The sequence below is a fragment of the Mangifera indica genome, chromosome 15 (genome assembly GCF_011075055.1).
Source record: "Mangifera indica cultivar Alphonso chromosome 15, CATAS_Mindica_2.1, whole genome shotgun sequence".
NCBI classification, from domain to species: domain Eukaryota; kingdom Viridiplantae; phylum Streptophyta; class Magnoliopsida; order Sapindales; family Anacardiaceae; genus Mangifera; species Mangifera indica.
Genome location: NC_058151.1, coordinates 4,116,234 through 4,129,367, shown reverse-complemented (window position 1 = coordinate 4,129,367; position 13,134 = coordinate 4,116,234). Strand labels below are relative to the sequence as shown.

The window sequence follows — 13,134 nt, the reverse complement described above, 5'->3', positions numbered from 1 at the left end:
CAACCGAACTATCTTGTTCAAGTTTTAAAAAATGAGAATTCAAATTTTTATCTTTTAAAATCTAAGAACAATTCCGGTATAGCAATCATTTTCTGATAACAGAAGTTGTAAAAATCCTTCAGCTAAATATTACCATATATATGTGTGTGTGTGTGTGTGTGTGTATATATATAGAGAGAGAGAGAGAGAAGCTGTGTCTTTCAAATCCTGCTTCTAAAAACAAAACTGCTTTTTATTAACTGTTTTTGAATTTGACAGAATCAGGCATCCCAATTTCAGGTCTAGTTCGAACCCATTTCCTCAAAATTTACTTCAAACTATGACTCCTCAGTTTGCAATTGAAAATCACTGCTCATTATTGTAAAATGCAATTACACTAATTATATGCGCATTTCCGCAACAAAAACTATCTGACTAAATAATTAAACCTGAAAAATGAACAATTAAAAAAATAAAAAAGAAGAGGAATTACGGGTAAGTCGGAGAGAAAATTAGTCAAGTGAGGAAGATCCTCGAGAACGAACATTAATGGCCGTTTGATCGAAAAGCTGACATCTGATTGGACGATTTGGCGCGAAGGCAACGGCTTAATTTGGAAGTTAATTGAATCGAAATAGGAGTTGTTGTTGTTGGAGTCGAATTGAAATGGAGACGGAGAGACGGAAAGCCAAGAATAATAAATTCAAATTCGAAAGATATGAAAAAAGAAGAAGATAATACAAAACGTTTAAGATAAAGTTGGAAAGATAGAATTGTAAACAGAACTAGAGAAATGAAGTGAAAAAATGAGATTGATCATCGGCAAATGCAAATGCAATTGCGATTTCATGTCAAAAGAAACAAACAAGCTATAGACTTTCAACTTTCCTGCCGCCCCCAAGGGGTGGGTTGGTCGTAAAGAGGTGGGCATCAAAGTAGGAGAGCTCCTCGGCGGCAAGACAATATGGCGGTGGGATCGATCACGTCACTGAATCAAAAATTTGACTTACGTTACACCCCTAAAAGGGCGGTCCGGCTCGGTGGGATCCTGCCGAAGAGGAGGACTACGCAGCTGCGCTGTCGCTTTAAATTTTGACATGCAACGGTACCTTCCAGAATTTCAAGTTCCCCCCTAAATTTAGAGTTAATAGAATAATTTCCCTAACCTATAATTTAAAAACAAACATTTTCTACTATTCAGATTTTAGTATTGTAAAAATATACATGAATGTAGAGGTGTCGATGGGCCGGGTCAGGCAGGCTCAGGCTTGGCCCATCGGGCTACCGGGTCTAAAGCTCAAACAGTGATGGGTTTTCGGGCCGGGCCGGCCTATTAATATATGAAGGCCCGGCCCATATATAAATGGGTCGGGCCGGGCTTTGAATATTTTTTTAAAAATTATTTAAAATTTTTAAACAAATTATTTTTCAAATTATAAAACATAAATAAATATATATTATAATAATATTCAAATAGATTGAATTCATTTGATACTTGATCTATTTGTAATATTTTGTAATGATAAAATTAAAATTAAAATAAAATTATAAACACAAAGAATTATTATTTATGAATTTAGATATCTTCTAAAAGATAATTAATAAAAGAAAATGAGATTAAAAATATAATAAAATAATTAAGATTAGAGATTTGTAAATGAATGTGAAAATGAAGAAAAATTAAATAGGTTTATATAAAAAAAATAAATTAATTTTAAAATTTTAAAAAAAATAAAGGCCAAGCAGAAACACAAGGCAGAAGGCAGAAATTTTGCCAGCTAAAATTAAAAAAAAAAATCTAAACAGTATCGGACTGGGTCGGGCCAGCCCACCGGTTTAATATTAAAGCCCGAGGCCCGGCCCAATAGGCTTATGGGCCTAGCCCGACACGCTACAGTATCGGGTCGGGCTTTCTCGTATCGTGCTTTTTTTTCCGTGCTTCGTGTCGCGCCTCCATTCAACCCGGCCCAATTGACATGTCTACATGAATGTTTAGGGGTGATTACCCATGTCATTTTGGATTTTTTAACTCAAAACATATTAAATATGTTTTTTTTTATATTTCTCGTATTAAATATATATTTTTATCCTTTTTTACATTTTCTGTTTTTAATAAATTTTTTAAAATGTAAAAATATTTTTTATATTTTCAATTAATTATCATAATATCATAACTATATAAAACAAAAAATCTAATTTTTTATCATCCAAATCGCTAATCTCTACCAACAATTTTTTATGATGATTAAATCTTAATTATATACTATATTATATTATTTTTAATAGTTAATGAAATACTTTACATTTGAATTATTAACAAGAAAATTTATAAAAAATATTAAAATTATTTTAGTATTGTCGTATTTTTAAAAACATAATATTAGTGATGTATCATATTAAACCTATATATACACATTTCGTATTTTTTTTCCAAATTTTATTATTTTTTTTATAAACATATTTTTCATCATTTACTGTATTATATCTATATAATTTCAATACTCTTTTTTAACCATTTCCATATTTATTAATTAGGCCATCATGAAACTACCAACAATTAGTTTTATGGTCAAAACTATAAAACTAAATTGAATTGTTTGAAATTTGTAATTTAGATTGGTTTAATTCAAATTAAAAAACAATTATTTTTTTTCAAAAATAGTTAGTTTAGAATACGATTTTTAAATTATATCAAACTGTAATCCGTTTTTCATATATATATATATATATATATATATATATATATATATATTGTATTAAACATATAAATGTTGTTCAATAACCTTTTTTTTTTTTTTAATTTATATATATGTATGAAGTCTTTGTATGTATGGAAACGTGCAAGTTATTATTGTAAAATATAATAATACAATATATTTTTAAGAAATCTCATTGTATTTTAATCCAACCATCATAAAATAGGTCAAATATGCACTAAATATAAAATAAACATAAAAACATATAGATTATATTGAAAAACACATTAACAAAATTACATTTCAATCTTTAAGAAAATTGAAGAATTGATCAAAAGTTAAAAAATTACAAATAAATGGTAAAAAAATTTGAAAACCATGTAAAGTACCGCATGTGATAAGAAAATTTTAAATCTTGATTAACAGTAACCAGTGAGAGTGGCAGCGGCAGAGATGGTAAAGGCGGGCTGTGCTCAAAGAAAGAGCTTCCATGGTGAAACAATGGTGGTGTTGGATACGATGACAATGTCAAAGACAAAAGTGGTCAGACAATGGTTTTAAAAAGAAATTAAAGAGCTTCGGCCAAAATGATTTTTCTATCCTTCCAATAACCAAGTTGATAAATAGATTTTTCAAACTTAAAAACAAGAAATATCATTTCATCAAAGTTCAAGTGCAAACTACTCATCCGGCCTAAAATATAATGAGTTCGAATGTACATTGAATTATAATCAGACACTCCTGAGCTCTGTAAATTAAGGGTGTAGAACTTGTAACTGACTCAATAACCAGCTCCTCCTAAAATTAATCAGACACGGCAACATCAATGTATACGAGTATATGTTATGTCATACATATATATAAATAAATCATCACATGTATTAATGGAATAAGTGATACAAATACTACTTGGATTGTCTGCATTTATGAACAAATATTGTACAGATATACAGAACAATAGATCAGGAATTAACAAAATTTCCTGTGACTGAATTTAGTTGCATACCATGCAATTGGTCCTTTCTTTGATCCGGGACACATTCACCTGAAACTACAAAAATTTCAGAAACAATCTAACAGTTTTAGTTCGGAAAATGCATTTCTCTAGCAATATTCATTGTGCTTACCAATGCGAACCTTATACCAGTGGCTTATATGTGTCAGTTCTAAGAGTAAATGACTTCTAAGTAAGAAAATGATCAATCATATGATGTATCACATCTGCGCCTTCAATATGTAAGACTTCGTCTTTGACCTGTAAAATAATCAGTGTTGGAATTTGCCCCTTCAAAATAGAAAATTTAAGCTTTCTGATTTTTTTTTTTTTAATTCTTTATCACCTACTAAGGTATTCCTTTAGATCAGCACTCAAAACATAAAAAAGAGCAAATTCTGCATATTGAACTAGAAATAATAAATCACGAAACCCACATTGCATACAACATATATCCGTTGAGCGTCTCAGAGCACGTGTGTCCCCACATGTCTGCACCATGCATGTATGAATGAGAAATACCTGTATAAGACTGTGAGCAGCAAACCTCTGCCTGCTGCTGTGAAAGCTAACATCTACTTTTTCCCATGAAACACCGGATAGGCCTGTTACCAGTTCCTCTGCACAATATGGTCCAACAAATATCCTTATTAAATGAAAGATACACTAAATCAAAACATATAACACAATTGTTCTGAAATAATTCAATAATTCGATGGCTCAAATAACAGAGTAACATCTCAACATCATCCATGAAGGATAAAGTGCTAGGATCCCATAACATTATTGTTAATTCTTCTTCCCCTCCCAACTACCCCTTTATATAATAAAACCGAACCTATATGGTACAGACAAATGTCCCCCTATTCTAACATAGCAAGCAAAAAATTATGACATTGATAATGGTCAACTAAATGAAACAGAATGGTAATGCCACGTGGAATAAAAATACTACATGTAAATAAACAAGGCCCCGATGAATGATGCCACATTTTTTACACAATTATAACACACTCGTTGTAGACCATGGTATCAATTCAGTTTTTCCATATTTGAGATTAACTCTGTCATGCAACATTAATGCACCGTGAAAATGTCAAATATGACGTAATTTTGTCATTCAAAGTAGTTTGTCTACTGATTCACAACTTGTAAAAGGCATGCAAAAACTGACCTCAAATTGTATGTATATGCTCTTATTCATTAAGCAAGCAGAACGTATGTACATGTTAAGAATCATTAAGCAAGCAGGTGACTTCAAATGACAAAGTCATTAACAAAATCAAACTAAAGTGCTAAAACTGTAGCTCAAAAGTTTGTAAGTTACAAACCCTCCAGCTTATCAGGACCAGCATCTTCCACAGAGTTAGGCTCTGCATCGCATGCCTTGCAATATTCTTCATGTACAATATGCGGATATTTCTCATCAAGCGAATCTTCCCACTATTCACCAAAACGCATTTTGCTTGTTATACTCTAAACAAAAAGTTAAGAAGAAATGGAACTAAACTAACAAATTAAAATCGATAATGATACCTTTGGCAATTCACTATTACGTCTTATCGATGATGTTCTCCATCCGACAATATCTATATTGAAATTTGTAATGGAGAACCAAATGACAAAGTTTAACAAAAAATTGGAGTAAACAACTATAGAGCTACATAAATCATAAAAAAAAAGGATACGGTCATAGCCCACATTTGAATAAGCCACCCGTCTTTTGAAAGCATGCAGTGCAGACCTGCATAAAAAGAGGTTTATTATTAAAAAAATGCTGTATATATAAAGCAATGCATCCAAAAGTTACAGAAGTGTATCATACATGAAATAATTTTCACCATGATCTTCTATCATGATTCTCAGCAATGGAGGTTTTCCCTCATCAGTATCATTGAGAAAAAGATGCCGACCTGTTCTCCTAAATATCAAATGAATAACAGCATTTGCAACTTTCTCAAAGGCAGTTACACCAAAGAGAAAAGGTACCTGGAATAAGATACCAAGTTTTTCACATCAACTAACAAGGCAATTTGATTTTATAAAGATATGCCCAACAAAAGATAATTTATAAATAACTTAAAGAAGAATTTGGAATGGCAAAGAACAATTGATGGATAGGGAAAGTCTCTATAGTTAGGCCAAGGAGCAACTATTTAACAATAAATTCCACATGCATAGCCTGTTTGTTCTATAAATGGAGGATGGATGCTCATGAAATTCACAATTTCTTAATAAAAAGAAATCTGGAAAGAGTAAATTAAAAAAATACCTGCTTTTTACCCCTAGAACCAAGATGTGGGGTAGCAACAGTGATGAAGTTCATAGCCTCCAGACCACCTATTGTACCACATGAATTCTTTTCACGTGTATCAGCAGATGGATTACCAACATTTTCAATCCTAGGAGGTTTATATAGTCTACCAATTGCATATCTGGCTACTAAACCTCCAACAGAATGAGCAACAAAGGAGATTTTACACAAATTTGGCTTTCTTTGTATTACTTCAAGGACCTGTTATCCAAGCAATCATTTAACTACAAACAGAATATGTAATTGGTGGAAATTGAACAGATCTGAGAGATTTTAGCACATCAATAGCATCATTAATCTATGTCCATCCATAACATTAGCAAGATACCGACCTCCTGTGCTAAACGCTGACCCATTACATCCACACCATCTAAAGTTAGTTTAGACATATTTCGTTCACTGCCTGCAGAACAAGTCCACCAAATATAATTAAAGCTCAAATACCCATTTTGCACTAGTTTACACATGCCCACTCTGGCATGAAACAGCATAGACATTAATTGACAAAGGACAGAAGAAATGGAAACATTTCGTAGTTGAAAATCAACTTGAATTCACCCACTGATTTTACACCCACTTCCCAAGTAAAATAATGGACAAGTAACAAAAACAATAATTTCGTGGAAACAATGTTAATCATATTTAAGAGCAAATCATGCCAATTCTAATCAACCCAAAATCTTTTCTTTGTGTTTTATTACGAGAATGATAATTGACACCAGCAATAACAATACCTGCAAATGTATTACATAAGCAAAAATGTGAAAGAAGTTTAGAAAAAAATAATACAATGAGGAATCCTCCTTACAGTGAACAAACACTTTATCAGGTAGCCTTTTAACAAACTGCTCTGCTCCAAATTTCCAATCAGTAGCACTGCACAATCAACAAAAATTCACCATTCAAAAAGGGAAATACTAGCATTTAATTGAAACATACAATTCCAAAAACAAGAAATTTGAGTAAAATAATCAAATTTAAAATGAATCATAATCTACCAATAGAGACGGAAAATTGAAATTAATAATAAGAAAAAGTCGAACCTCCCGAGAATACCATGGACCATAACAACAAGATGATCGGCAGAAGAAGAATCAGAGTCTTTACAACTCCACACATCGCGGCTTCCGTCCACCGATTCCTTTGAGCAAACTCCGTTCTGTACCGTTCCGTTTTTCATAGTTACTCTAGTTTTATCGCTATTGAATGACGCATTAGATTAAAAATAACCGACAAATGAAGATCGAATCAAAGGCGTTTGGGCTTGGTCAAGAATCTCGGGAAAATGGGGAAGGAATCTGCAAGGAAATGAAAGACAATAGTAACAGACAATTGGAGCAAGAGAGTTGCTTAAGAGACAATAAGAAAGAGAAACCTTAGAGCGAACGAAGCCATGAAAAGGGGAACCAATAAAAAAGCGAAAAAAAAAAAAATAAACTAAGCGAGGGCCAGGGTACGATTAGTGAAAAAATTAGCCACAGTGCAGTGGTGATCGCTGAAATGTCGCCACGTAGAGAAAATCGTCACTGGTGTAGAATAAAATGTTTTTCATTTTTATTTGACCGACTTTATTAATTAATTAAGAAGTAAAAGAAAGATAATTTATATTAGGCCAAAAAACTATGTCCAACCCAAGGTATAGTGAAATCCTTTCCGACTCTTCAATTTTTAAAAACTCAAACATCTACCCATAACCAAATTTCCGTTAAAATTTTCAATTAAGGTTTAGGGTGAAATAATCATTTACTAAAAAATTAAAGTTTTATCACATTTTCCTTGTCTATATTTAAAAATTTATATTTTCTCCTAACCTAAAGTTTAAAAAGTGATAAATACCCCATAGGTTTTGTTTCTCTTCTTCCAATATCGATTTTTCCTTCCCTGACCATCGGTCATCCTCCCTTTCCCCTTTATCTCTCCTCCGGTCTCTCTCCCTTACCTCTCCAGTCATCTTCGACTAAAGACAAAGATAAAATCATCTTTGTCTCAAGTGAAGACAAACGGAGTCTTCGTTAAAGAGACAAAGACGACGCATCTTCGTCGTAGACGAAGACTGTTCGTCTTCTTATCATGTCGAAAAGGGTCAGAGAGGCAAGGGAGAGAGACTAGAGGAGAGATAAAGAGAGAAGAGAAGACGATCAACGATCGAGGTAAAAGAAATTGGCGTTCGAAGAAGAGGAACAAACCCTAGGCAGGTTTTTTTCACTTTGCAGACTTTGGATTGAAGGGAAAATATAAGTTTTTAATTATAGGAAAGAAAAATGTGATAAAACTTTAATTTTTTAATATATAAGATTTTACCCTTAACCTTAACTAAAATTTTTAGTAGAAATTTGATTGTATTTTTAAAAGTTAGTGTGAAAGTTTGGGATTTCCTGGGTGGAAAATAATCCTTTGGCCTTTATATTATATGAGATTTAAAATTATATTATACTTATATATTATTTTAGCTAATAGAATAAATAAAGTAAAACAATTCACTTCGGATCAGATATAATTATATTCAATTTCTTGTTATGTATCATATTTATAAAATTTTAATTTATTTAATATAAAATTATAAATTCGATCATTATATTTCGTATATATCCATTTAACAAATATGAATGAAAAATATTGATAACTATGATTAGCTATATATTCTTATAATCTTATGTCGGGAAAAGGACAAGAAGAGAGGCAAATAAGTAGGGCTAAAAACAGGCAAAGTTGTGAATTATTTATACCAAATATTATTGGAATCAGCTACTGGCGTTATCCAAATGAATTGAGGCCCTACCATTGATGATGGAAGGACTCATTGATGGGTTGGGGTTTAGCCCGTCACTTAACATCCTCACAAGACGTTGAAGGGTAAGTCCAACTTCAGCCAACCACCAACCCCCAACTTCTCTCTTAATTGCCCACTATAACGTATTCTTTCAAATCTGTCTAGTCTTTTTACATAGATAAGGATGGCAAACACACTACAGGTTCGGATGCCTTCGGAACCGTACCTCTTGGTAGGTCTCCAAAAATTTCAAATCAAACTCAATTTAAAAAAAGAACCATTGCATTTATGTATATTATACCTAATATCGCTACTATATTAAAACATTTGTTATACAATTAAATTGGGTGTTCCAAGGTTAACCTTATAAGTATAGTTAGATATACCAGCTAGTAAACAATGACTAAGTAACTTTTCAACTCAAAGTTTATAATAGATTTGAGATTCAAACATCATGATAAACGATTAATGACCAAACGATAATAAATATATAGTTTTATGAAGCTAATGGTTTTTTGGGATAATCAAAGAAAATGTTTAACAGGATTCTATGACACAATATTTTTATAACGGTCATACAACAAGATGTTAACTTCCTCATAAAAAAAATGTTGTTAATATAGGTATAATTTCATCTATTTAAATTCAAATCATGGGTTAAGGCCACAAATTAGAGGAATTTCAAATTTACTTTTCCCTCTAAACATACTCTTATAATACGTTCAAACCAGTGAGAACTCCATGAACATAGGCGTTTCGATCATTGGGTTGAATCACATAAAAACTTTAGTTATTTTCCTTTTTGTGATTCATCTTTTTAAACAGTCTCACACACTTAAAGCAAACTTATTCGAGTTTTCTTAAATTCTAATTTTCACTAACGTAGTTGTAATACCCCTCTCTAAAAGTGTTACCCTCTAGAGAGAAGTGCAACATTCACTTGACTTAACATGCATGATACACTCGCCAAATTTTGTGCAAAATTAAAATATTATGTAAAATTACCAAAATTCTACGTAGATAAACTTTCATAAAAATGAAAATATGAAAAGATGGCTTGCATAATATAACAAATCATAGTGATACATTGTCTCATAAAATCTTATAAATAAATAAGTCAAACAAATATAATGAAATGACCAATATGCCCTTATGCTCACCCTTTAACTGACCATATAACCCACAGCCTATAACACTCATAGATAAACCCGAAGATATTTTGGTCTTTTTCTCTAATTTAGGTTTTATTTAGTATAATTATGGCAGAGGAATAAGAAACTAATTAATATGTCATTCTCCCTTACCATGCACACTTGAATTGAAAATAAGTGGCTAATGCACTTTAGCACTTAGTGTATGATGCATCTCATATGTATCATTTGTCATATAACCCTATTGTTTTCACATACAACGTTACTTACGCACACAATTGGTGGTTATCTAGGTATACATTAATTTTTTTAATTTTTTTATTTTTTATCCATATTCGATTCAATCAAAAACTTTTTTTTATTTTTTATCCATATTCAATTCAGTCAAAGTTTATATCATTTTCCACATAGTCAGACACTCTTTCTATAGCTAACCATCTTAATTTGTCTTTACTAAGGCATTTCCATGTTTTTCCCTTTTTTACACATAATATAAAGGTAAAATAATATTTTTGCATTTCGTGAATAGGTGTCATTATGCCCATTGATCCTTGTTCATTTTTAAGCTAAAGAACGGGCATACAACTTGCTATGAAGGAGCGTTTACCCTTTTTTAGCTAACAACCTAAGAATGTTTGACTAACATCGTTAAGTCTCTAACACTCATTCCTCTATTATTCATAACATTTATCCTACAGTGCCATGAATGGGCATTTGTACCATACCAAATGACCGTTCATACCTTAACTCTAGAACGAACATACTTCATGTGAACAACCAACTTTTTTTTTACATAACAGATGAATGAACATTTATTGCAATTTGAAAATCGTGCACCCTATTGGATTTTACATTTTCTAGTCTATTTTCACAAAATAATCAACTACAATCAACCACCACAAGTCTCTAGCAAACATGTCATCATCATTAATCATCTTAGTACTAGAATTTAAATAGATCATGGTCATTCATCAATCTGATACTCTAAACATCAAGATTCGCTATATGTCATCTTGCATACACAAATTTTTATATTTAATTCATACACAATATGAGATAATCAATATACATCAATCTCTTGTGCATTAACAAACAACCACAGTAGAGATACACATCAACTTAGCATGGCCTTTTCATACCCTATTTACAAAACCAACAAAAGGAAAAAGAGAAGACCGCGCTACTTACCTATCCTCTATAGACAATAAGGTCTTCACGTGGCTATGAAGTTTTCGGCAATTGAATCCTCCTCTTGGCACTCTCAAATATCCTTTGGTTGGTTGTTTGGTTCTCTAAAATTACAAAACATAAAAATAAACCAAACAGCCCAACGCCCTCTTTTATTTTGTGTTTTTAACTGCACAAAAGGCTATCCCTCCTCTATGGATGGTCATTCATCTTACTGTTCTATTAAGGCATGTCTCAAAATCACCTGGATACATATCTCATCCAAATTCAAAATTGATGTGTCAGATAAAAGGACGTGTATGTACAAGAGTCATCCCTTCACATTTAACTATTTTCACGTGTCTGATGTGAAAAGATTATTCTACCCTTCGCTATGCAGGAACAAATGTCCACCCTTATTATGAACGTCCGTTCACTTCTTTGCAAATTAAATTACACAAAAACATAGAAAAAAAAAAAACCGAAACACCCTTAGACTCATCTTTAGGTGTTACACATTGTTGGCATCGTTAAGGGTTGTATTAATGAAGTGTGAGATACCCACCTTATCCATGGAATAAATAAGTGTAACTAATATCCAATTCAATTTGGTAGACTTGGTCCAACACAATCAACGGCAATAGTAATCCAAGCCCAAAATCTTATACCAATTTGGGATTTCAAGCCCAATCGCAATCTAAGATTAATTTCCATGATCCAAACACAATCCAATAGCAATGGCACTATGTTATATCCAGTATGTTCAAACAGTACCCAAATATTAAACTCAAAAGCCCAACACAACCAAGCCAACATGCAAAATCCAACAGGCCGAATGACTATTTCCCACCCAAGGTTTGACACAAACCTAACGTTTTATGAATTCGTTATCGAAAATTTAAATACTCACATATCTATTAAATTTTATTTTTATTATCATAAATAAAATTTTTATTTATCAAAATATTAAAAAATTATAAATTTGTCATATTTCCCCTAAATTTAAAAATCTAACAAATTTTTCCTACTCAAAAGTTTGAAAAATTAATATTTTTCCTTAAAGTTTTTCTAGCCATCATTCCTAGCCGCCAATGGGTGTGTATTTAGATTTTTAAAACTTTGGTGAGAAAAAATTTGTTATATTTTTAAACTTAGAGGGGAGAATATAATAAATCTTTAGTTTTTTTAAATATTTTGATAAATAACAATTTTCTCCTTGACAATAATAACAAAACTTAACAGACGTGTTTGTATTTAAATTTTTAATAATTAACAAGTAAAAAATTAGGTTTGCATCAAACCTAGTGGGAAATACTCATTAGGCCTATCCAATATATGTATACAACACCCAAATAGTAAATCCAAAATCAATTTGTAGTCTAAGGAAAAGTACCAGCTGGGAGTATCGAACGCACAGTACCGATGGGATTCAAATCTGCCGGAGAGAGAATCCACAACTACTGGAAAGCTGAATCACATCGAAAAGGTTTGTTGCTCGCTGGAGAGGAGCTCTATGAGAGAGAAAGAGAAACTTGTCTATGTCGTAACTAGAAAGAATAAATATCGGTTGGTCTATGGCGTTGCTGGAAATAACAAATCTTAGTGGCATTGTCACTAGAAAGTTGAGAGAGCATCTGAAAAGGAGTAATTGAAGATGACCGTTGATGGTAAAAAAAAAAATGAGAGATCAACTGGAAAGGAATAATAACCAATAATCAGGAAAACAAAAATAGTGTTGGAAAAAAGAGAACCGGTGAGATTGAACCCACAAAGACAATCATTAATGGCTGAAAAATGGAGAGAGCATTGTCGGAAAAGATTGATTGGGCGAGAGGGTGAAGTTGAAAGTTCTTAAAAGTAGTGACTAACGGTTGCAATTAGAAAAAATATTGAAAAAAGGAAAGATTGTTTTTAAACTGATAGGGTGCAAAAGGGTGATTTAATCTCTAATGTCATGTGAAAAATCAAATAGAATAAATTTTGTATATTTTGTGTATTAATACATGTGTGAATTTATACATGAGTAGGAAAACCAATATACTCGTTAAATTAAAGTAGGAAAA

The 13,134-nt window shown here is 31.8% G+C and overlaps 1 protein-coding gene across 8 annotated transcripts; it reads right to left on the bottom strand.

Annotated features, from left to right (window-relative positions):
• Positions 1-3,452: 3,452 nt before the first annotated feature.
• On the bottom strand, positions 3,453-7,469 carry LOC123197422 (lipid droplet phospholipase 1-like). 8 transcript variants are annotated; one of them, XR_006497872.1, is made up of 12 exons: positions 7,359-7,469; positions 7,027-7,281; positions 6,792-6,859; positions 6,316-6,386; positions 5,942-6,184; positions 5,495-5,658; positions 5,358-5,413; positions 5,206-5,258; positions 5,001-5,112; positions 4,107-4,289; positions 3,803-3,930; positions 3,453-3,720 (listed from the first exon to the last, which is right to left on the bottom strand). XR_006497872.1 is itself a non-coding variant. In XM_044611729.1 (11 exons), the coding sequence occupies exons 1-10, from the start codon at positions 7,161-7,163 to the stop codon at positions 3,859-3,861; spliced, it is 1,074 nt and encodes a 357-aa protein (XP_044467664.1). In that variant the 5' UTR covers positions 7,164-7,352; the 3' UTR covers positions 3,453-3,726; positions 3,813-3,858. The 8 variants fall into 8 exon arrangements, 3 of the variants coding, with proteins under 3 accessions (XP_044467664.1, XP_044467663.1, XP_044467665.1); XM_044611729.1 differs by lacking the exon at positions 7,359-7,469 and having other exon boundaries at positions 3,453-3,726; positions 3,813-3,930; positions 4,192-4,289; positions 7,027-7,352; XM_044611728.1 differs by lacking the exon at positions 7,359-7,469 and having other exon boundaries at positions 3,813-3,930; positions 4,192-4,289; positions 7,027-7,352.
• Between the last annotated feature and the right edge of the window lie 5,665 nt (positions 7,470-13,134).